Source organism: Physeter macrocephalus, chromosome 14 (genome assembly GCF_002837175.3).
Source record: "Physeter macrocephalus isolate SW-GA chromosome 14, ASM283717v5, whole genome shotgun sequence".
In the NCBI taxonomy this organism is placed as follows: Eukaryota; Metazoa; Chordata; class Mammalia; order Artiodactyla; family Physeteridae; genus Physeter; species Physeter macrocephalus.
The window spans coordinates 22,032,852-22,057,631 of record NC_041227.1 but is presented as its reverse complement, the minus strand read 5'-3'; the positions used below and the strand labels follow the sequence as shown (position 1 = coordinate 22,057,631).

The 24,780-nt window shown below is 52.1% G+C and overlaps 2 protein-coding genes across 2 annotated transcripts in view; one reads left to right on the top strand and one right to left on the bottom strand.

Annotated features, from left to right (window-relative positions):
• The window catches only part of LOC102976186 (fer-1-like protein 4), a 44,538-nt gene extending 27,381 nt beyond the window's left edge, over positions 1 to 17,157 (bottom strand). The window contains 23 exon segments of the mRNA XM_007101735.2: positions 3,565 to 3,691; positions 3,766 to 3,859; positions 9,327 to 9,426; positions 9,791 to 9,960; positions 10,007 to 10,181; positions 10,347 to 10,455; positions 10,828 to 11,192; positions 11,828 to 12,014; positions 12,102 to 12,285; positions 12,402 to 12,498; positions 12,501 to 12,561; positions 12,792 to 12,904; positions 12,907 to 13,039; positions 13,325 to 13,457; positions 13,575 to 13,634; positions 14,170 to 14,322; positions 14,599 to 14,640; positions 14,807 to 14,898; positions 16,069 to 16,168; positions 16,266 to 16,358; positions 16,747 to 16,815; positions 17,079 to 17,139; positions 17,142 to 17,157. Of these exon segments, the coding sequence (XP_007101797.2) occupies positions 3,565 to 3,691; positions 3,766 to 3,859; positions 9,327 to 9,426; positions 9,791 to 9,960; positions 10,007 to 10,181; positions 10,347 to 10,455; positions 10,828 to 11,192; positions 11,828 to 12,014; positions 12,102 to 12,285; positions 12,402 to 12,498; positions 12,501 to 12,561; positions 12,792 to 12,904; positions 12,907 to 13,039; positions 13,325 to 13,457; positions 13,575 to 13,634; positions 14,170 to 14,322; positions 14,599 to 14,640; positions 14,807 to 14,898; positions 16,069 to 16,168; positions 16,266 to 16,358; positions 16,747 to 16,815; positions 17,079 to 17,139; positions 17,142 to 17,157 (2,734 nt within the window).
• A 2,403-nt stretch (positions 17,158 to 19,560) lies between these two features.
• On the top strand, positions 19,561 to 24,229 carry SPAG4 (sperm associated antigen 4). Its single transcript, XM_007101723.3, has 12 exons — positions 19,561 to 19,970; positions 20,480 to 20,584; positions 20,919 to 20,985; positions 21,170 to 21,231; positions 21,483 to 21,526; positions 21,868 to 21,893; positions 21,996 to 22,104; positions 22,369 to 22,444; positions 22,596 to 22,711; positions 23,046 to 23,213; positions 23,642 to 23,731; positions 23,819 to 24,229. The coding sequence occupies exons 1-12, from the start codon at positions 19,661 to 19,663 to the stop codon at positions 23,966 to 23,968; spliced, it is 1,323 nt and encodes a 440-aa protein (XP_007101785.1). The 5' UTR covers positions 19,561 to 19,660; the 3' UTR covers positions 23,969 to 24,229.
• Positions 24,230 to 24,780: the final 551 nt, after the last annotated feature.

Genomic DNA, 24,780 nt, shown 5'->3' with positions numbered 1-24,780 from the left:
TTTCAATAGTGGATAGAACACCTATACAGAAGATCATCAAGGAACCAGAGGACCTGAAAAACATTATAAACCAACTAGACCTAACAGAGATATATAAACACTGCATCCAACAACAGCAGAATACACATTCTTCTCAAATGCACACACAGAACAAGTATAATACATTTTAAAAGATTGAAATCATACAAAGTATCTTTTTTTGACCAAAGTGGAATGAAACTACAGATCAATAATGGAAAGAAAACTAGAAAGTTCACAAATGTGTGGAAATTAAACAACACACTCTTAAACACTGCATCAAAGAAGAAATCACAAAGGAAATTAGAAAATACTTATAGGTGAATGAAAATGAAAATGTAACATAGCAAAACTTATGATATGCAGCAAAGATAGGGCTCAGAGGAAAATTTATAGCTATAAATGCCCACATAAAAAGAAGAAAGAGGGTGTTCCCTGGTAGCACAGTGGTTAAGAATCCGCCTGCCAACGCAGGGGACACGGGTTCAATCTCTAGCCCAGGAAGATCCCACATGTCGCAACTAAGCCCACGTGCCACAACTACTGAGCCTGCGTTCTAGAGCCCATGAGCCACAACTACTGAGCCCGCATGCCACAGCTACTGAAACCCGCACACTTAGACCCCGTGCTCAGCAACAAGAGAAGCCACCGCAATGAGAAGCCTGCGCACCGCAACGAAGAGTAGCCTCGCTCGCCGCAACTAAAAAGAAAGCCTGCGCGCAGCAACGAAGACCCAACACAGCCAAAAATAAATAAATTAATTTTTTTAAAAAAGAAATGAACATGAGAACATTCCTAGAAACATAAAATTTATCTAAACTGACTCAAGGAGAACTAGAAATCTCAACAGACAAAACAAGTAAAGAGATTGAATTAGTAATCAAAAACCTCCCAACAAAGAAAAGCTCAGGACCAAATGGCTTCACTGGTGAATTCTACCAAACATCTAAAGAAGAATTAACACCAATACTTCTCAAGCTCTTCCCAAAAACAGAAAAGGAAGGAACACTTCCTATTTCATTCTGTGAGGCCAGCGTTACCCTGATATGAAAAACACACAAAGACACCATAAGAAAAGAAAATTACAGAATAGTATCCTTTATGAATATAGATATATCCCTTAGGAATAAGTTCTGAACAAAATATTGGCAAACTGAATCCAACAGCATATAAAAAGGATTATATACCATGAGCAAGTGGGATTCATCTCAGGAATTCTAGAGAGGTTCAACCTAAGAAAATCAATCAATGTAATTTACCACAATAATAGAACAAAGGGAAAAAACACAAATGACTATCTCAACTAATGCAGAAAAGGCATCTGACAAAATTCAACATCCTTTCATGATAAAAAAAAAAACATACTGACTCAGAAAACTAAGAACAGAAGTTAACGTCCTCAACCTGATAAAGGGCATTTTTGAAAAACCCACAGACAACATCATACTTAATAGTGAAAGAATGAAAGCTTTTCCTCCAAGATTAAGAACAAAACAAAATGGAAAATTACAATTTTGGAAAAACTGTATCTCTTGTATCAGCCATTGTAAGCTTGACAGCTTCCCAACACTTAAAGATTTTTCTAATGAGATTTGTGATGATATTAACGAATGTGATTTCTTAATACTGTATAATGAATTGCATGAACATTTGGAAAGTATGCATAATTCAGGGAACCAAATTTCCAAATAACCTATGTATGATGATTCAAAGTCATTCAAGGATAATAGATCCATTCAAAGTGCAAGACAGACCAATGGATTTTAATATAACAGAGTATAAAAATTCTTTGCCAGATATTTGCAAAAAATGTAAAGCAATGCCATTGTTCTCACTACATTTTTTGTTTTGGACAGTATACTTATTTTTCTAAAAATATATTTATGTTTCCCTATATAAATATACAAAAAACATGCAATAGGTTTACTATTGTTATTTTAAATGAGTTAATAAATAATTTTTTATTTCTATGGTTTTAAATTTTTTCAATTTTAATTTATAGAATAGGAAATATCAGTAGATACATCTATATAAACAAAAGCTCATTTGGATCCCCAGTAATTACTAAGGCTGTAAAGGAGTCCTGAGACCAAAAAAGTTTGAGAATCACTGCCCTAGAGAAACTCTTCCACTTACACCCAGGACATGTATAAAAATAGTCTTGGAAACATTGTTTCTAATCACTGTGCATTGTAATCAACACACATATCCATCAGTAGTGGGATGGATAAGTGAATTATAGTATAGTCATACAGTGGAATATTATACAGCAATGAAAATGGACAAATTACAGCTACATACAATAAACATAATATTAAGTTTTAAAAAAAGCAAAATAATATAAACAGTATTATACACAGTTTGAAAAATAGCGAAACTAACCTATATTATTTCAGGAGGCATATTTAAATCAGAAAATGTTTTTAAATGTCAGCTGACAACTCTGGTTTCTCTTCAAAACGCATAAATCTTTCGCCTTTTACTAAATGTCAGCTGACAATAGAAGGTTTTCATTCCAAATAAATAAAGTAATTTTGGGACCTCCCTGGTGGAGAAGTGGTTAAGAATCCGCCTGCCAATGCAGGGGACACGGGTTTGAGCCCTGGTCCAGGAAGATCCCACATGCTGTGGAGCAACTAAACCCGTGTGCCACAACTACTGAGCCTGCCCTCTGGAGCCCATGAGCCACAGCTACTGAGCCTGCGTGCCTAGAGCCCACGCTCCGCAACAAGAGAAGCCACCGCAGTAAGAAGCCTGCACACCTCAACAAAGACCCAAAGCAGCCAAAAATAAATAAATAAATAATTTTTTTTAAATTAAAAAAAATAATTTTGCACTAAAATTCACTTTAATAAGGTCTCTATTCTGTATCTCCTTCCACTACTCTGCCTTCCAGCTGCGCCTTTGCATGTGCTCTCCATTCTTTCATACTTGCCAAACTCCAACTTGCCCTTCGAGATCTGAGACCAATATCCAAACTCCTCACTGTTTGACCCTGAGGACATATTGGCCTCAGCGGTCAAAACTTTCTGTGCCTTTGGGAATGACTGAGCTTCAGAGTGGGGCAGAACTGGCTTTGAATTCTAGCTCTGCCACTTAACCAGCTATGACATGGTGGATCAGTCACTTTCCCTCTCTAAGCCTCAGTTTCTGCACCTGTCAGATGGGGGTAACATCTTCCCAAGGCTGTTGAGTCACACTAGGTAACACATGCAGATGCTTAGCAAAGGAAGCTTTCTATAAATGTGAACTTCCTTTACCCTTCCCATGTGTTGTGTTCAGAGCTTCAAACCAGGAAAGTTATGCCAAGGAAATGTACTCTCAAACCTTCTTCCAAAGAGATCTTGCATGTTCCCTGTATCCCTGCTGGGCCCTAGAATGTACATCATCACCCTTAGCTGCTCCAAATGGAGCTTAGTCCTATGCTCAGAGCAACAGGTCCCATGGCCTGGTATCAATCCACAGGACAAATGTTAGGTCACCCCTGCCCAAAGACCTCCGGTAGGCTTAGGAGAAAGGGTATTCAGGGTGGGGAAATGGGTGGGCGAGGCATTAACTCCTGGGCCAGGAAGCGTAGTTTCACCAGGAGCTTCTTGGCCAGTGCCACCTTCTCTTGCACGTTGCCCTGTCTCAGGCCCCGAAGGAGCCGCAGTCCTTGCTTTGCCAACAGGTTCTGAAAGGGCAGGAAGAGAACATGAGTGGAGGGTCCCTGCTGGGTGCCCCTGATCCCCCTTCCCCAGACTGTACCAGGCTATACACCAGCTGTTTCCCTCGGCATCTGCATCGATCCAGCGTGTTGGGCCGAGTCATTGTCCTGTGCTCAACACCGCGGCAAAACTGTCTGCAAGAGCAGGAGCGGACGTGACAGGTGGGAGTCAAAGGAGGGAACACTGACCCTTTGGGGCCACCTCCCTCAGAGCAGACCTCCCATGCCCAGCCTCCGTCACAGGTCCTCTCAGTCTTGTTCTCAAGGAGGCATCCTTCCTCAGCCAAGGATGGATTCTATATTTGAACCACTCCCCAACTCATCAAGGCCAGCCTCACTTTGGAGACCCAGAATGTACTAGCATTTAACTATTTACTGCCCTGGCTACTCAAAGTGTGGCCCAGGCCCAACAGCATTGGTATTACCTACTTAGAAACGCAGAAGCTCAGCCCCACTCCAGACCTGCTGCATCAGAAATCTGCATTTTTATACCCTGGAGGATTCAAATGCATGTTAAAGGCTCACGTGGGCTGTACTTGAAAGTTCCAACATTGACCAAAGAAAGTTCAAACATTACATGCTCAAACCAAGTGCATGAGTTCCAATGACTGCCCCAGGCCCCCACCCTGAAAGCGAACCCTGCTTCACTTCAAAACTTCCAAGTTGGGCTTCCCTGGTGGCGCAGTGGTTGAGAGTCCGCCTGCCGATGCAGGGGACGCGGGTTCGTGCCCCGGTCCGGGAAGGTCCCACATGCCATGGGGTGGCTGGGCCCGTGAGCCCTGGCCGCTGAGCCTGCGCGTCCGGGGCCTGCGCTCCGCAACGGGAGAGGCCACAACCGTGAGAGGCCCGCGTAAACCTCCAAGTCATCCTTCACTGCTCTTTCTTTCACTCACATTCCACATTGATCCTGTCAGCATATCATTTAGGCTCTACTTTCAAAATATATTCGAAATCTGACCACTTTCCCCCTTTTCCAGGACCACCCTAGTCCAAGCCACCATCACTTCTCACCAGGATTATTGCAACACCCTCCTAGTTGTTCTCACCACGTCCACTCTTACCCTCCCTCCTACAGAATATTCTCAATATAGCATCCAGAATGAGTTTTTCAATGCTTTCCAGACCATTTCACTCCTCTCCAGAAGTTTCTCATCTCAGAGTTAAAAATAAAATTCCTCTTTAAAAAAAATTTATTTATTTTATTTTTGGCTGCGTTGGGTCTTCATTGCTGCACGCGGGCTTTCTTTAGTTGCGGGGAGCGGGGGCTACTCTTCATTGCGTTGCGCGGGCTTCTCATTGCAGTGCCTTCCCTTGTTGCAGAGTACAGGCTCTAGGCGCGCAGGCTTCAGTAGCAGTGGCACGCGGGCTCAGTAGTTGTGGTGCACGGGCTTAGTTGCTCCGCGGCATGTGGGATCTTCCCAGACCAGGGCTTGAACACGTGTCCCCTGCATTGGCAAGCGGATTCTTAACCACTGTGCCACCAGGGAACCCCCAAAATAAAATTCTTTAAATGGCCTAGAAGGCCCTACATGCTCTATTTCTCTTTGTCTCCTTGTCTTCACCAAATATTACTCTCCCCTCACACACAGCCCTACAGTCACACTAGCCTTTTTGCTGCTCCCTGAATACACCAAGCCCATTACTACCTCAGCGCCTTTGTATTAGCTGCTCCCTCTGCTGGAATGTCAGGCCCCTAGGTCTTTCCATGGCTCACTCTCCCCTTCTTCATTCAGGTCTTTGCTCAAATGTTATCTCTTCACAGACCTTCCCAGGTCATCCCCTTTAAACAGTCCCTGCTACTTTCTCCACCCTCATACTCTGCTTTATCCATCTCTCCAAATAGAATGTAAGGCATGGGGCTTCCCTGGTGGCGCAGTGGTTAAGAATCCGCCTGTCAATGCAGGGGACGCGGGTTCGAGTCCTAGTCTGGGAAGATCCCACATGCCGATGTGGGATCTTCCCAGACCAGGGCTTGAACACGTGTCCCCTGCATTGGCAAGCGGATTCTTAACCACTGTGCCACCAGGGAACCCCCAAAATAAAATTCTTTAAATGGCCTAGAAGGCCCTACATGCTCTATTTCTCTTTGTCTCCTTGTCTTCACCAAATATTACTCTCCCCTCACACACAGCCCTACAGTCACACTAGCCTTTTTGCTGCTCCCTGAATACACCAAGCCCATTACTACCTCAGCGCCTTTGTATTAGCTGCTCCCTCTGCTGGAATGTCAGGCCCCTAGGTCTTTCCATGGCTCACTCTCCCCTTCTTCATTCAGGTCTTTGCTCAAATGTTATCTCTTCACAGACCTTCCCAGGTCATCCCCTTTAAACAGTCCCTGCTACTTTCTCCACCCTCATACTCTGCTTTATCCATCTCTCCAAATAGAATGTAAGGCATGGGGCTTCCCTGGTGGCGCAGTGGTTAAGAATCCGCCTGTCAATGCAGGGGACGCGGGTTCGAGTCCTAGTCTGGGAAGATCCCACATGCCGCAGAGCAACTAAGTCCATGTGCTACAACTATTGAGCATGCACTCTAGAGCCTGTGAGCCACAACTACTGAGCCCACGAGCCTAGAGCCCGTGCTCCACAATAAGCCCGCACACCACAACAAAGAGTAGCCCCCTCTCGCCGCAACTAGAGAAAGCCTGCGCACAGCAACGAAGACCCAATGCAGCCATAAATAAAATAAATAAATTTATTTATTTATTTAATTTTTTGTGGTATGCGGGCCTCCCGCCGCCGCGGCCTCTCCCGTTGCAGAGCACAGGCTCCGGATGCGCAGGCCCAGCGGCCATGTCTCACGGGCCCAGCCACTCCGCGGCATGTGGGATCTTCCCGGACCAGGGCACAAACCCGTGTCCCCTGCATCGGCAGGCGGACTCTCAACCACTGCGCCACCAGGGAAGCCCAAGAATAATTTTAGTAATAAAATAATTTCAGTAAAGTGAAAATGGAAAGAGTTTAATTGCACCTTATATAAAATCAAGCAAGGAATTAAATTGGATTAAAGTTGGTTGCTCTTTTGGAGACATAGAGAATGTAGACAGAGAAGAGAGCCCTACAATGAGCCCTAAGACATACCCATATGAACATTTGGAACATTCAAAGGTAAAGAAGATAGACAGTGAGCAAAAGAGATGAGAAGGAATGGCCAGGGAAGCCGAAGGAAAACCAAGGGTATGGAAATCAACACCAGAGTCTTTCAAGAAGGAGGGTGGGGTCAACTGTGTCCACTGATACTGAAAGGTTGAGTAAGATGAGGACAGAAAAGTGACCAACAACCCAGTCCTTGGCTGAATCCTCCTCCTTGACCCTCCCTCTAAATGCTGGAGGTTGCCAGGCCCTTAGATTTGTTTGTTTGTTTGTTTGGGGTTTTTTTGGCCTCACAGCGCAGCATGTGGACCAGGGATCAAATCCAGGCCCCCTGCCTTGGAAGTACAGAATCTTAACCATTGGACCACCAAGGAAGGAAGTCCAGATTTTTCCTTTTTTTTTTTGTTCCCTAGGTGATCTTATCCAATCCCATCTACATATTATCACCCCCCAGTTTTACATTTCTAGCCCTGAACTCTCCCCAGAGCTCAACTCCTATAGCTAACAGCCTGGCAGACATATCCATTTAGAAGTCTAACAGGCATCTATCTCAAAGTTAACATGTCCAGGGACTTCCCTAGTGGTGCAGTGGTTAAGAATCCGCCTGCCAGTGCAGGGGACACGGGTTCGAGCCCTGGTCTGGGCAGATCCCACATGCCGCGGAGGAACTAAGCCCATGCACCACAACTACTGAGCCTACACTCTAGAGCCCGTGAGCCACAACTACTGAGCCTGAGTGCCACAACTACTGAAGCCTGCGCACCTAGAGCCCGTGCTCTGCAGCAAGAGAAGCCACCCAATGAGAAGCCCGGGAACCGCAACAAAGAGTAGCCTCCGCTTGCTGCAACTAGAGAAAAGCCCGCACGCAGCAACAAAGACCCAAGGAAGCCAAAAATAAAAATAAATTAATTTATTAAAAAAAAAAAGTTAACATGTCCAAAAAGGGGCTTCTGATATCCCCTCCACTCCCATCAGAACTTCTCCTTCTCTTGTTTTCCATAGCTCAGTAAATAGCACCATCTACATAGCTGTGTAAGTCAAAACCTTGGGAGTCATTCATGACTCTCCTCTGCACATTTTCCTCCTCCCCTAAGTCTATTCATTAGCCAGTCCTGAGGCGTCACTTCCAAAGTCTCAACTGCTCTTGAATCCATTCCTGTCACCCTGTATCCACTGCAACCACCCTAGATTCATTTCATCATTATCGGTCACCTGAATTATTACAATGCCCTCTTTAGTAATCTCTCTGCTTCCTATCATATCATCCCTCCCACACAGATCCTTTTTAAGGATAAATTAGAGCATATCCCTTCTCTTTTCAAAACCTTCAGTGGCTCCTCATTTCACTCAAAGAAGAAGCCAAGGCCGCTACAATGGCCTATGTGACTCCCACATGCCTCTCCCCACTATCATCCTCCTTTACCCCCACACCCTCCAGCCTCAGCTACTCTGTTCACTCTGCTGCACTCACACTGGTCCCTTGCTCTTCCTCAAACACACCAGGCATGCTTCACCTCAGGGCCTTTGCACATACTGTCCTTGCTGCCTGGAACACCCTTACAGACATGGCTTGCTCCTTCATCTTCTTAATGTCAACATCACCATGGCTTCCCCTTGCCACCTTTTCTAAAATTGCAACGCCTCTCTGAAATACTTCCTTGCTTTATTTTCTCCCTAACACTACCCTTATCGTACTTCTTATATTTCTGCCTTGTTGTTTACATGTTTATTATCTGTGTCTCCATTCAGCCTCCACCCCCACCAGAATGTAAGTTCCAGAAATCTTTGTGGACAAGAATGCTTATTCACGGTTATTCTTGTGCCTAAAACAGTGTCTGGCATAGTCAGTCTCATAAATATTAGTGAATAAATGGATAAACAACCCTTTTGAGAAGAGGATCAGAAAAACACTGAAGTACCTGGAGCAGGTTATGGAATCCAGGGCAGTGAAGGTCAAAGATGTTAGTGACTAGAACAAATATATGTGGTTACAGTAATGACCTGGTAACTAGGGACCAGTTGATGCTGCAGGAGAGAAAGTGGACAATTGCAGAGCTAATTCTTCCAGTAGGTGAGAGGAGATGAAATCAGGATCACAGCTGTGGTTTTGGGAGCAGGTCACCTCCTCTGCTGTAGCAGGAAGAGAAGGAGAGCAGATGGTTGCAGAAGCTGGCAAGGCAGTAGACTGGATGGAGGAAGGTGAGGCTTCTATTTTCTCCCTGAAGTAGGAAAGGAAGTCATTAGCTGGAAGGAGTGTGGAGGAACAGAGCAGGGGAGATTTGAGGAGAGGGGGAAATGCATAAGCCTATAGGAGCTCGGCAAAGGGAGTTTATTGGAGGGGAGTGGCCTAACCCCTAATAATTTCTATCAAGTTCCCTCAACAATCATCTCCTCATTCTTCTGTACAGTGTTGAGTAAACGCGGTTTCCAGAGCCCTTGGGTCCAGACAGCCATCATGAGTTTCCCTCACCCTGGAGTTGGCAGCAAGGAGGGGGAGGCTCTCAGCTCACCTGCTCCCAGCCACCAGCTCTTCCAGTGCCTGCTTCAGCCGTGTGCAGGCCCCGGAAGTGGGCCTGCGCTGCAGACTCAACCTCCTGCAGCCCCCGGGTCCTGCGGCACCAGGTGAGAAGGTCAGACTCCGACCTCTTTTATACCACACTCTCATCCCACTCTCATCCCGAGGCCCCGCCCACTCAAAACTGCACCTCTTGGCCCCACCCTTTGACTCCAGCTAGTTCTCTGTTCAGTTTTTCAAGCCCTCTACTGGCTCCGCACCTGTGAGGCCAGGCCCCCAGCAGCTCTTCTCTTGTTCTTCCTGGGTCCAACAATTCTGAATTCCAGCCTCCCACAATTTCTGGCCTTCTCAGTTCTCCCAGAAGCTGCGCTCTTTGGCCTTCGGGCCTTGCAGCAACGAGGTGGTGAGTAACCCTGGTGCTTTACCCATTAGCCCCCCTCCAGCACTCCCTTCACAGGCCAAGGCTCCCGAAAGCCCCTATATCCTGGACTCTCACCAGCCTCTCAGCCACTTTTTGCATGCAGTTAGTGCTCTGCAGGCTCCACGAGTGGTCCTCCCAGTGGCTCCACACATGCACGCAGGGCTTGTGGTGACGCAGGGGCAAGCAGAAGGAGGGGCAGTCCTGGCCGCTGGGAATCCTCCAATGCCTTTCTTGCCGCCATGAGAAGCACTCACCTGCTGCCTTCCATGGGCTCAGGCCGCTGAGCAGGGGTCCCCAGCTCCTCCTCCTCCACTGGCCCGACTCCCACTTCCAATTCCAGCAGAGGCTGTGCCTCCCCTTCTGCACCCTCTGCTGCCTCCCTGGCCCTGGACCCTCAGCTCAATTGCTCCTTCCAGAGACCTGCGTGACCTGTCAGGAGCAGCAAGGGTCAGCGGGTGCCAGGCTGAGAGTCTGAGGGTCCCCTCCCTCAACCTCCTCTGCCTCGATAGAAGTCAGAGCCCAGGGGCCTAATTCTGGAACAAGAGTGACCACCCTCAAACCCATGGCCCTTGGGGTTTTGGCTAGGCCGCGCACCAATGGAACTCTCGAAGCTGATGGGCTGGGAGGCCATGGCGGGGTCTATCATGGTGGCCTTGAAGAGCACAGTGAGGAGCAAGTAATCTTTGCAGGGCGCCAGGGCGTTCTGGAAAAGATGGGTCAGCCTGGAGTCAGCCTCCACCCTCCCGATTTGCAGCCCAGGCTATGCTTGGCTACAATGCCCACAGAAAGACGTTGCAACCAAGTCCTAGAAGATTCACTGCTGGTGTCCTCCCTTCCTCTGCCCCTTGTTGTCCCAACCCATTGGACCCGGGGTTTAGTCCTCTCTGGCTCACCTCTGATTTGTCAGCCCTCCTCCTTCCACATGAGCTCTTGTACACATGTGTACACACACTGCAGTCTTCACCCAGGCCCCCAAGTTGAGACAATCCCTACCCCTGTGTTTCATGCCTGGGAGCCGGTTATACACTCCAGAGCTGAGAGTGACCCTGCCCCTTTACTAAACTCCAGCCCCCACCTCTGGCAGCGGCAGCAACTCCTCCACCTCCACCTCCACCTCCATCGCACTAGGAATCTCAGGCGCATCAGCACTGGAGCTGGCATCCGGGTGCTGCTGAATCCTCGCTGGAGTCTGGCTGCGCCTGGCTTTCTTCTTCTTTCCCATGAGCCGGGACAACCTGGACCCCTGTGGGGCCCGGGGAGGCTCAGGTTCAGCTCTCCCTTCCAACACTTCCACGGACACAGGCACCAGCAGGCGGCCGCGGAACCAAATGCCTTGGCCAACGTCTTCATTGAGACTTTGAGGACCATCCCGGAGCCCCCCACTGCGGGGTGAGCCATAGAGAGGGACCCAGGCCGGGCCAAAGGTGGGGTTAAACCCCGCTGTGGGGGACACAAAAACAGTGTTTGGGAGGGAAGCATGGAGCAGGTGGGTACTGGGTCAGTCTATGCACCACACCCGGAATTATTTCCTGCAAGGTCAAAGGGGGAGGGGTGTCAGATTGGGCCTCGGCTGCTCTGGAAGGGAAGCCTGCGAACAGCTGCGGACCGACAGCTGTGGACCAAGACCTGGGAGCACTTCTAAACCTGTTGTATTCCCAAAGGCGCTGCGGACAGGAGAGATGCCCTAGGGGCGGAGCCAGAGTCCTGGAGGTGGAATCAGGACTCGGGTGGAGCTACAGGTGACCCCCTAAGGGTCCTGAGTAAAAGGTTAATGTGGACAGGGCTTGTTTTCGTGCGTGTAAATCTGTAGGGAGAACAGGGCTGAAGTGATTACTGGATATTCAGCTGCAATTAGGATTTTGTCAACGGAGCCAAACCGAGGGTTAGGGTTTGAAGTCTGCGGGAGACAGGTGAGGTTCCGAAGGAAGGAGCCGGCTTGCAGCAAGGTTGTTATGTGGCGTGGACCTGACTTTCTAAGCGGAGCTAGGTCGCGAGGATGGGGTTTGCATTCGGGGCGGGAACCAGGGCAGACAGGGCCCAGGCGGAGGCGGCACGCGTCGGCCAGATGCGCTCACCAGCCCGGCCAGGAGGCGAGATCTGCCTCAGGTCCAGCACGTGCGTGGCGAGGGCCACATCGACCAGGGGCGCGTCGTCCCGTAGCTGCAGACGAAGGCCGCGCGTCAGCGGCGGCAAGAGCTCCACGAAGCTCAGCTGCTCGTTCCACTCGGGAGCTGTCGCCTCGCCACGCAATGACGTCTCGCCCTGAGCGCGGCGGCGAAGACAGGCGGAGAGGGGTCAGCGCGGATCAGGGCCTCGGCCTCCGCCGAGTGGGGACGGGAGGGACTTAACCTGCTGCCCCAGGAAAGACACCCGCACATAGGGGTCCATGAGGACACGCTGGTCGTGCAGGGCGCGGGCCAGGCTGCCCAGCAGGCCGGGGCGCAGCGCCGGAAGCCCCTCGGCGCGGTACACGCGCACTCGCAGCCGCGCCCACGGCCTCTCCGCTGGCACCCGACGCGGCAGCAGCAGGTTCCTAGGGGAGCCGGGCGCTGAGGGGCCCAGAAGCCCGAGGCTCGGCCCCTTCCCCTCTCTGCGTCCCGGAGGCCACGCCCCGTCCTAGTCTCCCCTCCCCGTCTCACCCCAGCTCACTTCTCGATGTCCGAACTGTGGCCAGGGCCCGGGGGTGGCAGCAGAGGGGCCAGGTCCCCGCGCGCCCTCACGGACAAAGTGACCTTGACGAAGCCTTGGTCCCGGCGAGTGTATCCCGGGGGTCGTGCAGAGAAGCCCATTTCTGATAGAAGTGGCCATCTGGGGACGGAGGAGCGGACCAGGGGTCAGGGGAGACCGGCGGGATGCGCAGGGTGGTCGTGGGGCTGCGATCCGAGTGTTGGACAACGGCCGGGGTTCAAGCCCAGCTCAGGAAGGAGGAGCGGGAGTGCGTGGAGGTCAGACGTCGGAAGAGATTGCTGTCTCACAAGTTAGTACATTGGGCTCAGGGCCCAGAGGTTCAGCTTCCCTTGTCCGTGCAGAGGAGTCTCAGTGAGGGGAGGGTTCAGTACCTGGCTGGTCGAAGATAATGCCCAGGTCCATCCTGAAGGTGCCTATCCGGGTGGCCATAAAGGGGAGGGTCTTCGAATGGAAAGCCTGGGGAAAGGTGGCGTTAGTCCTGGAGCTTCGGCATCTCCCCTTCTCTGACGGAAACCTCTCACCCCTACCCCCCTCACCGTGATCTCCAGCAGCAAGTCCTGGAGGTGAAGCCGGGTCTCATGAAACTCAAACAAGAAGTACTGGGTTGAAGTGGGGAAGCGAGAGAAGTGAGAGAAGGTTATATGTGAAGGGTTCACGCCAGGTGGTCCCTGCCTCTGGCAAAGAGAACACTCTCCTTCCCCACCCTTCCTCACCACCACCGCCCCCAACTCGGAGACCACACCTCTTTGCACCCTTTCCCTCAGAGCCCTTAGCTTCAGGCCCGCCAATAGGCTCGCTTCCACCTAGGCCACGCCCCCTCCACCCAGTTCTTATCCTGGGTCCCGCCCATTCCCTCAGGCTCCCCCTTCCTTTGTTGCACCCACTTCTTTGAAGAAGGCGCAATTTGTCCCGCGCTGCGTGGCGGTCACTCGGCGTTGCTCCCCAATGCGCACGGCCACATAGGGATTAATGTTGACTCCCACCAGCTTCCGGGCCTCGAGCACCGTGACCCCCACCCAAAGGGTGGGGAAGGAGGAGAAAAGGAAGCCAAGCCTGCCTCGGTACGAGGGAAGAAAGGGTGTGGAGGGCGGGTGGTATTCCCCAAGGGTTCAGGCCTGGAGGGGGAGCAGTACCTGGAAGTCCTGGGCCCTGGATACCTGGAAGGGATACCCGCGGGCCAGGCCCCGAGCTCAGCTGCGGAGAGGCTTACACTCAGCTCTCACTTCACTTCCTCCCCTCCACCCCGCCCTCCACACACACACCCTTGCTTGGTGCTGGCGATAAGTTCTCTCCCTCTGAACTTTTGGATTCTGAGTCCTAGCCTTATCTTGTCTCCATCTCAGTCCTACACAGAATTTGACTCAATCCTGGAGCCCTAAAACCATTCATTCATTCAACAAAGATTGATTGAGCACCTTCTACGTACCAACACTGTTCTAGGCACTGGAACACTGCAGTGAACAAAGGAGGCAAAATTCCTTGCCCTTATTAGGATTTCATCACTTTCATGGGTTCCAGAAGCCATGTGTGAGCCAGTGTAACTGTGTGTGAATGTAGCAGTGTCTATGCCTAGGAGTGAATGACCCTTGACCCCAGAATATCCACTCCCCACCCATACCCTGAGACCATGTGTTTGTGAGGGTGGACAGGCATGGGCCTGCATGTATGAGCGAGTGAGGTTGACACACTGGTAGGCTATGGGAGCAGGTGTTCAGTGGGTACAAGTTACCTCTTGAGGGGGCTGAACGCGACGCCAGAAAGCTCCACATCAGGCTCATCCTCCAGCTCCAGCTCATTGTCCCCATCGTCCTGCTGACCTACTCCTCGAGCTAGCCTGCGGCCCAATGCCACTGCCCACCGCTCCAGCCGGGCCTCCCCAGGTCTGACAGGAAAGGCCATCAAGGAGCATGTCTTGGACTTATCACCCATCTCTGGGCACCCATCTCTGACTTCCCTGACTCTAGGACCCACCCCTGCCCCTTGGTCTGACCCCTAACCTGGGAAACGTCTTGTTCCAGAATTGACCCCTGATTCTAGGACTGACTTCTCACCCTGGAATTGGTCCAGTACTGATCCCAGACCCAGGGACTGACCCCACATCACTGGCTCCCAATCCCAAGACTGACCCTGTAATCCCAGGTCATCCCCACATACTTACTCCAGCTTCTGGAAGCCCACATTGGGAATGATCAGCTCTGATCTGGGAGGAGAAATGACAGGAGAGGGCCAGGCCTGACTACAGAGCTACAACCTGGGCAGCACGGGTCCAAGGGTCACCATATCCAGCAGATCCACAGTGGAATTGGGTACCACTTCTCCCTTACCAAGGCCTGCCTGGGCCTTGGTTAGGTGGGTGGGAGGGTTACCTGTCCTGAATGGGTGCTCCAAAGTCCTCTTCTGCCCAGGCTCCAGTTTCACCCTCTGGGGGCTGGTACTTCAGATCAAGCTCAACCTGGATCTAAAACCAGATACACAGTAGGCCTTGGGCCCCTCACACTACCCTGATGCTAAGAAAAGCCCAAAGACAATGCCTTTTATTCCACCTATAAACAGAGACCCTCCTGGCCTGCATCTCTGATGACTTGTGGTTCTTCTATGATCATTAATAATAGTGAGTACTCATAAGCTATCAAGAACTTACCTGGTGCAAGAAACCTCTTTAAGGGGGCCAACACAATTCCAAAATTATCTCATCGCTCTTGGAAATCCATTAATGTGGCTTTCACAGCTCTGCGTGATCTGGTCCCTGCCAACATTTCCAGCCCCATCCCTTATGGGGTCTGCTCCTGCCCTGCACCCTGGTTATGCTCTCTCAGGGCGCTGGGCTTTTGCATATGCTGGTTCTTCCGCCTGGAACATTCTCTTCTCCCACTTATTTATCTCCTATCACATCCTTCAATTCCAAGCTCAAACATTACTTCCTCAGGGAACCTTTTCTGAACCCCAAATAGGTCACATCCCTCTGTTATACATTCTCCCAGCCCCCTACCAGCTCTTTTGTAACACCCATCCGTGGCAATTTTACATTTATTTGTGTGAATATTTGTTTAATGTTTGCCTCTCTCTTCAGATACGGAGCTCTAAGAGGGCAAGTCCTTATCTGGTTTTGTTCACCACTCAATCGTCATTGCTCAGCACTGCACTAGGCTTATAATCAGAGCTCAGCGAATGACAACAGACTGAATGAAAAGCTGGACATTTTGTACAATTCCACATAAGGTAAGTGAGGAAACAGCCTAGAGAAGCTGAATAACTTGTCCAAGTTCTCAGCTGGGAAGTGGTGGACTCGAGATTTGAACCCAGGTTCATTTCTACCAGGCTGTACTGCCCCTCCATGAAACACCAGGAAAATCCAGCCAGGTTCATCTTCGTCCCCCACAGGAGCTATGCCTGGTACAGGGTCAGGGAGCAGCACGGAGCTCCTTATCTTCTCCCCTTGCCACACAACCCTGGCCCTCAGAGCTGAACTGGAATCTTGGCCTGGGGGCAGTAATGAAAGGCGCCCTGTCTCAGAGGCCTTGTTACCACTCCTGTCTGGGTCTGGGTTTTCCCCTCGGACAAACGGAACCCTCTATCTAGAGGGACTCTCAGGCTTGGGGGTGGCAGGCTGGGGGCTGACGGAACTCACCGGGGACACGTGCAGATTCTCATCCACTAGGGCCTCCTGAAGCACCAGATGCCCTGGAGTCTGTAGCTGCTGCAGGGAGATCACCAGCGTCCCTAGAGACCTGGGTGTGTGGCATGAAGCAGAAGAATGACCCAGGAGAATGGTCGCAAGCCACCCTCTACCCCTACTTGCATCCTTGGCTCCCCAGACCTGCTCACCTGGGGCTGAACACACGGCTGCAGTTGACCACCTGTGCAGACAGTCACTCCCCAGCCAGTGGAGCCCCATAGTGTGGCCAACGGAACAGCCGGGAATAGGAGGAACCTTATGACACCCAATGCTGGGCTGACACTGACCCCTAATCCAGAGCCTATTCCCAAGCCTGAAATAGGAGCCAATCCTAAAAACTGAGAGCTAACTCTATGACTGATCTCCTAAACCTGGAACCAACCCTCCCAAACTAGGGCTGATCTGGGGCTAACTACCAATCAAGAACTAATCCACCCCATTTTTTTTTTTTTTTGCCCCCGTCTTGATTCTGACTTGCCCAAACTGAGTCTAACCTCTCTAGCCGGAAATCAACCCCACCTCCTGAGACTATACCTCCCAAAGCCAGGAATAAACCTCCCAAACCCAGGATGGACTCAGATGGGGCACAGATCGGCTTCTCCCCATCCAGAATCCAACCCCACTGACCTCACCGATATTTGCTTCTTGACCACAGTGAATTCTCCTTGTTTTCTGGATAAAACCTGCTCAGAATTGAATCTAGTCATTTATCAGCTCCTCCCCACGCACACAAAACATCATCCCTCCATTCACCCTTGGCCCAGGGTCTAATCCCCCTGGACTCACCCTTAAAGAGACATAGAAGATAGGGAGGGAAGGAAGCAGAGAGTTGGAGACATTGGGCTTGGGGAGAAAGGGGACAGGCTGTAGAGATGCCTAGGGATGGGGTGGGGGGCCTGGGGAATGGAGGAACTGGAGCTCCCCAGTTCCAAAAATTCTCAGAGCACCCCTGCAAACCTCACCTCGAAAGCTGAGCCTCACTTGTTGGTCATGGGTGCCCGGCAGCCCTGTCAGTCACCGCACACACACGGTCAGAGCCATTGTCCCAGGGCCACTGGCTCTGCCTCTGCCTGCTTGCCCTCCTGCCCACTTGCCCACCCACCTGAATCGCCTCTGACTGACTGGACTCACCCAGCAGGTTCAGCAATCCCTGCCCTTTAGTCAAACACAAAATCAGCAGGCCTGGGGGTCACGGGTAGGGAGGAAGTGGGAAGACAGAGAGATAGGGGTAAGGTCCCTGTGGTCAGCTCAGTCCTCCCTGCCTGCACCAGCTTCAGACTCCTTCCTACCTGCTTGTAGGGTGGGAGCTGCGACAGGGTGGGGATGGAGGCAAGGGGAGAGGGCCAGACCCCAGGCTGGTCTCTGCTAGCCTGTGAGGACTCAAGGACATGGAACCTCATGTTGTTCCTTGTTCACCTCACTGTCCTCAATGTCCAGCTCAGGGTCTGGCACGTTGCAAACCCTCAAAACACTGCCCGAATGGATGTATTAATAAATGAATACTCTAGCTCCCAGCATTAGCATGGAGGCACTCAACACATTTATTGAATTTAATGAGTGATTGAATGTGTGTCCCTAGCTTGTACATAGCAGGTGTTCAAAACACTTCTTAACCAAAAGCTAGAGGTCCTTCACTTGGGGTTTACTGGTGGTTTACTGGTGAGTACTGAACTCCAGGGCAGGATTTTGGAATTCTAATCTTTGGTCTCCGGAAAATCCTTTCCCCTCTCTGGATCTATTTGCCTAGCTGTGTAATATGCACAGGATGAACTGCACTGCTTTTCAGAGTATGGTCCCTAATCAGGATCACACATGTGGTTGTTAAAAATGCACATTTTGGGCTTCCCTGGTGGCGTAGTGGTTAAGAATCCGCCTGCCAGTGCAGGGGACACGGGTTCGAGCCCTGGTCTGGGAAGATCCCACATGCCGCAGAGCAACTAAGCCCGTGCGCCACAACTACTGAGCCTGCGCTCTAGAGCCCGTGTGCCACAACTACTGAGCCCACGTGCCACAACTACTGAAGCCCGCGCACGCCTAGAGCCTGTGCTCCGCGACAAGAGAAGCCACCGCAATGAGAGGCCTGCGCACCGCAACGAAGAGTAGCCCCCGCTCACTGCAACTAAAAAAAAGAAAGCCCGCGTGCAGCAACAAAGACCCAGCATAGCCAAAGATAAATAAATAAATAAATAAATAAATAATTTATTTTAAAAATGCACATTCTGGGACTTCCCTGGTGGTCCAGTGGTAAAGAATCCGCCTTACAATGCAGGGGACCTGGGTTCAATGCCTGGTCTGCGAACTAAGATCCCACATGCCTCTGGGCAATTAAGCCCGCATGCCACAACTACTGAGCTCGCGTGCCTCAACTAGAGAAGAGAAAACCCTCGTGCCACAACTAGAGGGGAGTCCACGCACCGCAAGGAAGAGCCTGCGTGCCACAACTGAGACCTGACACATCCAAAAATAAATAAAATATATAAATAATAAATAAATCTTTAAAAAAATACATGAACATTCCTGCACCCACTCTAGAAATGCTAAAGTAATATCTCAATGTGTGCCTGGGAACCTGAATTTCTATAAGATGCACTGGTACTATCCTGTTGCACAGCAGGAGTTTGGGAACATCTGGTCTCTTGGCTGTGATCATGTGTGATTCCTCATTCCCTTCTAGGTGATTCAGATGGTCTGAGTGTGGGTATGGAGATTGCTGGGTACTGAATTCTCACCCCACAGACCCCTGGTGAATATGGGTCTGGGAGAGGAGCCCACAGATCCCTGAGGTCAGAGTTCTCTGGCCTAATGACTAGGATGAGAGGAGGGGCCTGAAGGGTTGTAGAGCAAAAGAGACTAAGAAACTAAAAGACTTTATTGAGAAGTGCTGTGGGTGATCCCTTGCTCCTTAACATTTATTCGTTCACAGATATTTGAGCACCTACCACATGCTAGGCCTATCTAGGCGCTGGAGGATACAGTAGAGAACAAAACAAAAATCCCTGCCTTCACAAAAAGAAAGAAAGAAAGAAAGAGAGAGAGAGAGAGAGAGAGAGAGAGAGAAAGGAAGGAAGGAAGAAAGAAAGAAAGAAAGAAAAAGAAAGAAAGAAAGAAAGAAGGAAGGAAGAAAGAAAGAAGAAAAAGAAAACACATAGCATGTCAGTAATAAGTGCTAAGGAGAAAAACAAAGCAGGAAGGGGGATAGAAATTCTTTTACGCAGAGTGTAGTTTTGGACGGGGTGTTCTGGGAAGTGCTGTGATGTCATTGCTTGCTTTATAACCTGGGAAAGAATAAGAGAGACTGCCAAGGCTCCCCAGTGACGTCACGACTAGCTCTGTGACGCCACACCAGAGCGTTCGGCGGAGACCCCGGTCTCCTCTATGAAGTCAGCAGCCAGGCCCAGATATAGGGGAGAGGGTTGGGTCAGGCCGCGGGGCACGCCGGCTGCACGCAGAGTCCTTGGGTTCCCGGCGGCGCGCACCTGCTGAGGGAGGGCCGAGGCTCAGGCGGTGACTTTGGCGTCCGTGAGGGGGGCAGCCCGGGGTTAGGATGCGGCGAAGACCCCGCCCGGGCTCTGCCGCGTTCCCGCAGAAGCACACGCCCAACTTCTACAGCGACAATAGCAACAGCTCTGTGAGCGTCACCTCGGGGGACAGCTGCGGGCACCAGTCAGCTGGGCCGGAGCCCGGGGAGCCCGAGGGCAGAAGAGCCCGGGGCTCTAGCTGCGGTGAGCCCGCCTTGAGTGCTGGAGTGCCCAGAAGAACCGCAAGGGCTGAAAGCTCTCGGCTGAAGCCGGCGCCTCGGAACCACAATGGGCCGACCGCCTGTGGCGCGGCAACCGTGAGGGGCGGGGCCTCGGGTGAGGGCGGGGTCGAACCCGGGTGAGAGGAGGGAGTGGGTGGGGCCTAAGGGGTGGGCCTTGGCGCGGAAGCGGGATAAAACTATCTGGGCGCCTCCTAAGGGGCGGGACCTGTAGGGTGAAAAGAGGAGGCACTAGATAAGATGCCCCAAGGCGGGGCCCCGGTGTGGTGCATGGTCCCGGGGAGGGGCGGGGAAAGTCTTGTGATTGGGCACCACTGAGGAGGCGCGGCCTCGGTGTTAAGCATGAGTGGCTACCAGGGAAATAGGGCCGTATCAAGACCTAAGGCTGGGGGCGGGGCCACCGTTTGAGAGGTGGGACCACGGCTAGACTGAGCTTTCCGGGCGCGGGGCCTAAGAGTGCTGCGAGAGACCCGGGACGGGGCTGCGGTTGGACCAAATCCTCTGAGGCTGCTCTGCTTCTGGGCTGGGGAACCTGCGGCCAGGTGCCGGGGAAACAGCGGGCCTGCGGTGCGCAAGGCCCCAATGGAGCCCCTTGGGCTCCCGCAGAACCGGCTGGCTCTCCCGGTGTCCCTGAGGAGCAGCTCGACCTTCTCTCAACTCTGGATCTGAGGCAGGAGATACCTCCCCCGCGAGTGTCCAAGAGCTTCCTGAGTACGGGCCAGGCCAGCCCAGATCCCCTCCGGCCCCCCTCTCCTAATTCCATTTCTCACCTTTGGAGCCCTGTTTTCAGTTCTGAGCCCCCGGCCCGTGTCTGATTCTCCAGCCCTTTCTCTGAGCCAGATCCATCTTCTCAAAGAATGAGAATCCAACTCATTCTCCTTGCCCGCATCTAATTCTCCTAGCCCACACCGCTGTTCCTGAGCCCCTTTCCCCAAGCCCCCTTCCTAAGCCCCTTCTGAACCTCGAACACCACGCTCTGTGAGCCCCTCACCTCTCCCGTTCCCTAAGCCTAGTCCCTTCTCTGAGCCCCCTCTCTTCTCCTCAGGCCCACTCTTCCAGGTGCTGAGCGTGTTGTTATCCCTGGTAGGAGGTGTGCTGGTCAGTGTGTACAGGTCAGAGGGAGGGAAAGGGGAGCCCCAGGGGCTGCTCCTTGAGGGGGTGGGGAGCAGGGCCAGACCCGGCTGAGGCTTGAGCCGATTCACACCTGTGTTCACAGGAGCTGGGTCTAGGACACTGGGGTGGGGTCTGTGGGGTTCGCTAGGGTATCCGGGCCTCAGCGTCCCTCCGGTTCTTCAGGGAGGTCTGTTCCATCCGCTTCCTGCTCACGGCTGTGTCACTGCTGAGCCTCTTTCTGGCAGGTGAGAGGGCGGTGAATTCCCTAGGGTCTCAGCCCTGGCTGCTTTGGAGGCAAACCTGGCACATTTTCTCCTGTATCCTTCAGCCCACTCAGTCTCTTCAGAGGCTCACAGCCCCTCACAGTCCCCTTCAGAGCCTTCTAGTGCCCCCTCAGACTCAGCCCCTTCAAGCCTCTTCTCTCCCCACTGTCCCCTTTATGCCAGGGAAACCCTCTCCCTTCCCTTCCCCTGAGACCAGCCCCCTCTTTCTCCAGCACTCTGGTGGGGGCTCCTGTACCTGGCCCCTCCTTTGGAGAATGTGAGTCGGGGAGACTGTCCCAGGGTGGGTGGTTGGCAGGCTGTGAACCTGGAGGTTGTGTGGAGTCCCCTGGGCCACTGGGAGCGGGGCAGTGCTGGAAGCTATAACCCTAAGGAAAGGCTGGATATAAACAGGAGATTTCTGAGGGATTGTGCCCAGAGGTGCTTGAGGGTCTGTCTCTGAGAGGTCCTGGAAGGTCAGGGAAGGGGGGCAGGGGGGCAGGGGTTGGCAGTCCTCAGAAGCAAGGCCCCTTGAGTCTGACCTCCCACACTGAAGTGGGAACAGAGGTGGGTGGGAGCTCAGCAGCACTGTATTTTGTCCCTCCCTCCTCCCTCCAACAGGAACCTAAGGAGATGCTGACTCTAAGGTGAGAGAGGGCACCTGGGGTGGGGAGTTGGGGGCCTCAAAGGTGCTGAAGTGTCCAGGGGGACAGGGAGCCAACTGCACCGTGCCAACCTTCTGCCTGCAGCGAATACCACGAGCGCGTGCTTTCCCAGGGACAGCAGCTGCAGCAGCTCCAGGCTGAGCTGGTTAAACTCCACAAGGAGGTGTCCAGCGTTCGCGCAGCCAACAGCGAGGTGAGCCCCGCAGACTCATCCTGTTCTCAGAACCAGGTCCAGGAGCTCCGGCCCCAGGAGCCTGGCCCCGTGGCTCCGCCCATTGCACAGTCCCGGCCCACCTTGCAGCTCCGCTCCCTGGGTCCTGAGCCTTAAGGCCCTGCCTAGAGCCCCGCCTTCGGAATTTCTCCGGGGCCCACAAAGTCTATGCCCAGAGAACTCTGCCCCACTATAAAAGCTGCCCGCAAGACCCGCCCCTCCAGGCCCCGCCCTCTCTCTTTTCAGAGAGTGGCCAAACTCGTATTCCAGAGGCTGAGTGAGGACTTTGTGCGGAAACCCGACTATGCGCTGAGCTCTGTGGGTAAGACCCAGAGACACTGAGAGACTGAGACTCAGAGACACCGACAGAACTATGCACATGACCGGCTCCAGGAGACCAACCTCAGACAGACCCTGCCCCAGCTGTTGGTCAGGCCTAGGAGCCCCTGAGTGGTTGCTTCTCCCTGCTCCAGGAGCCTCCATCGACCTAGAGAAGACGTCCCCCGACTATGAGGATGCGAACACTGCCTACTTCTGGAATCACTTCAGCTTCTGGAACTATGCGCGACCACCCACGGTTATCCTGGAGGTGGGCCTGGAACCTAGATCCCAGAACGGGACCTGGGGCGGGACTTTGGGGAAAGGACCCCTGCAGCTCCCCTGGGGTGGGACCTGACTGAACTGAGGTCGTGGCGCCAGGCAGGGCCCTGCTGGGCAGAAGTTCTGGAGGCAGGGCCTGGCTTGTCTGGGGTGAGGCTCTGGGTGAGGCCAAGGACAACGTGATACTGGAGAGACCTGGCCCTGCTAGGTACTGGGGCCCTGGGCGGACACCGGGCTGGGGGTGGAGGACTGGGCGGGGCCCATGATGGGGTCAACCTGTCCTGTGGTTCTGATGGGCTGTATGTTTGTCCGCCCGCCTGCAGCCAGATGTGTTCCCTGGGAATTGCTGGGCTTTTGAGGGCGACCAGGGCCAGGTGGTGATCCAGTTGCCGGGTCGTGTGCAGCTGAGCGACATCACTCTGCAGCATCCACCGCCCAGCGTGGCACACACCCGGGGAGCCAAGAGCGCCCCGCGTGACTTTGCAGTCTATGTAAGTGGGGCTGAGGCCAAGGAGGTGGGGGATTTTTGCCTAGAGAGCACAAGGCAGTCATGAAAACTGAGACTACTGAGCCTTTGCTCACTCATCCATAAAATGGAGATACTACCACTTGCCTCTCAAGGCTGCTGTAGGTTATAATATTCAAATATTAGTTACGGTTTATTGAGTGCTCTGTGCGGAGTACTTTACATGGATTATATATCCTTTCATCCACACAACAACCTATGAAGTGCAAGTGGCCGAATTAAAATTTGCAACTTGATTTCTTTGAGCCCACATTCCACACTATACTATCCTAACACCAAAAAATAAATGAGAGTATGCATAGATACTGAACACAGAGTAGGTGCTAAACAAAGTTACTCTCTCCCTCCTCCACCTGTGCCTCACTGTTCCTCCACTCGTTCTTCACTTACTAGGGCCTCCAGGTTGATGATGAGACTGAAGTTTTCTTGGGGAAATTCACCTTCGATGTGGAGAAATCTGAGATTCAGACTTTCCACCTAGAGGTATGTTTGTCTCACAGTGAAGGAAGATTGGGGAGGAAGGCAGCCCTTGGGAGACCGGGCCTTGGCATGATCCATTTGTCTCCCCAGAATGACCCCCCAACTGCCTTTCCCAAGGTGAAGATCCAGATTCTAAGCAACTGGGGCCACCCCCATTTCACATGCTTGTATCGAGTCCGAGCCCATGGCATTCAAACCTCAGAGGGGTCAGGGGACAGTGCCACAGGGGGGGCCCATTAAACATGCTGATTGTTGGAGTAGAGTGGAGGTCTGTGCTGAAAGAAGCTCCATCAGTGCTGGGAAGTCTCTTGCAGGAAGGGGGGTGTGCGGCGCTCTAGTTGCCTTTGGTATATAAACATGGTTGGGGGGTCTACCAAAACGCCCTCTTTGAGAAGTCCAGATCAATACAGTAGCAGCAGTAGACGATGTTTATGGAGTGTTTACCATGTGGACAAGACAGCACTCTGTACGTTATATGCCTTACCCTAACTAATCTTCACAACCACAGAGATGGAAGCCACTCAGGTCAGGAAAGTTGCTCCAGGTCACACAGCTAACGAAGAGCTGAAACACAGCAGGACCCCAAGCCTACCACCCTTTTGCAGAGCTGCCAGTCAGCATGAAGCCATGCTTGTGCACCTCAGTTCTCACCCCAACTCTTGCTAGGTGCAGGTGGAAGAGGAACTACCCCTTCAGGTAAAAACTAGGGAGACTTGAGAACCTCTAGGAAGCATCCGAGTCAGAGTTGATGCAGGCCTGGTCGCCTTTACTCAGGTTGTCTTTACTGGGACCTGAGTGCCCGACTATGCTAGGCACAGTACAGGTGGTCTAGTATTTACCAGTCCCTGCCCTCAAGGAGCCTGACAGGGGAGAGACGATGCTCCAGAAAACGGGAGAATTCATAGACTTATCCAAGAACTCTTCACTCTAAGGGTCAAAAGTAGAATTGGAGGGAAAAAGAGGGAGGAGACGGACATTAAAGGGTTAATGAGTTCTACCCAGGCCGAGAGGAGAAAAGGGGAACAAGTGTGAACAAAGAAACATGCAACATC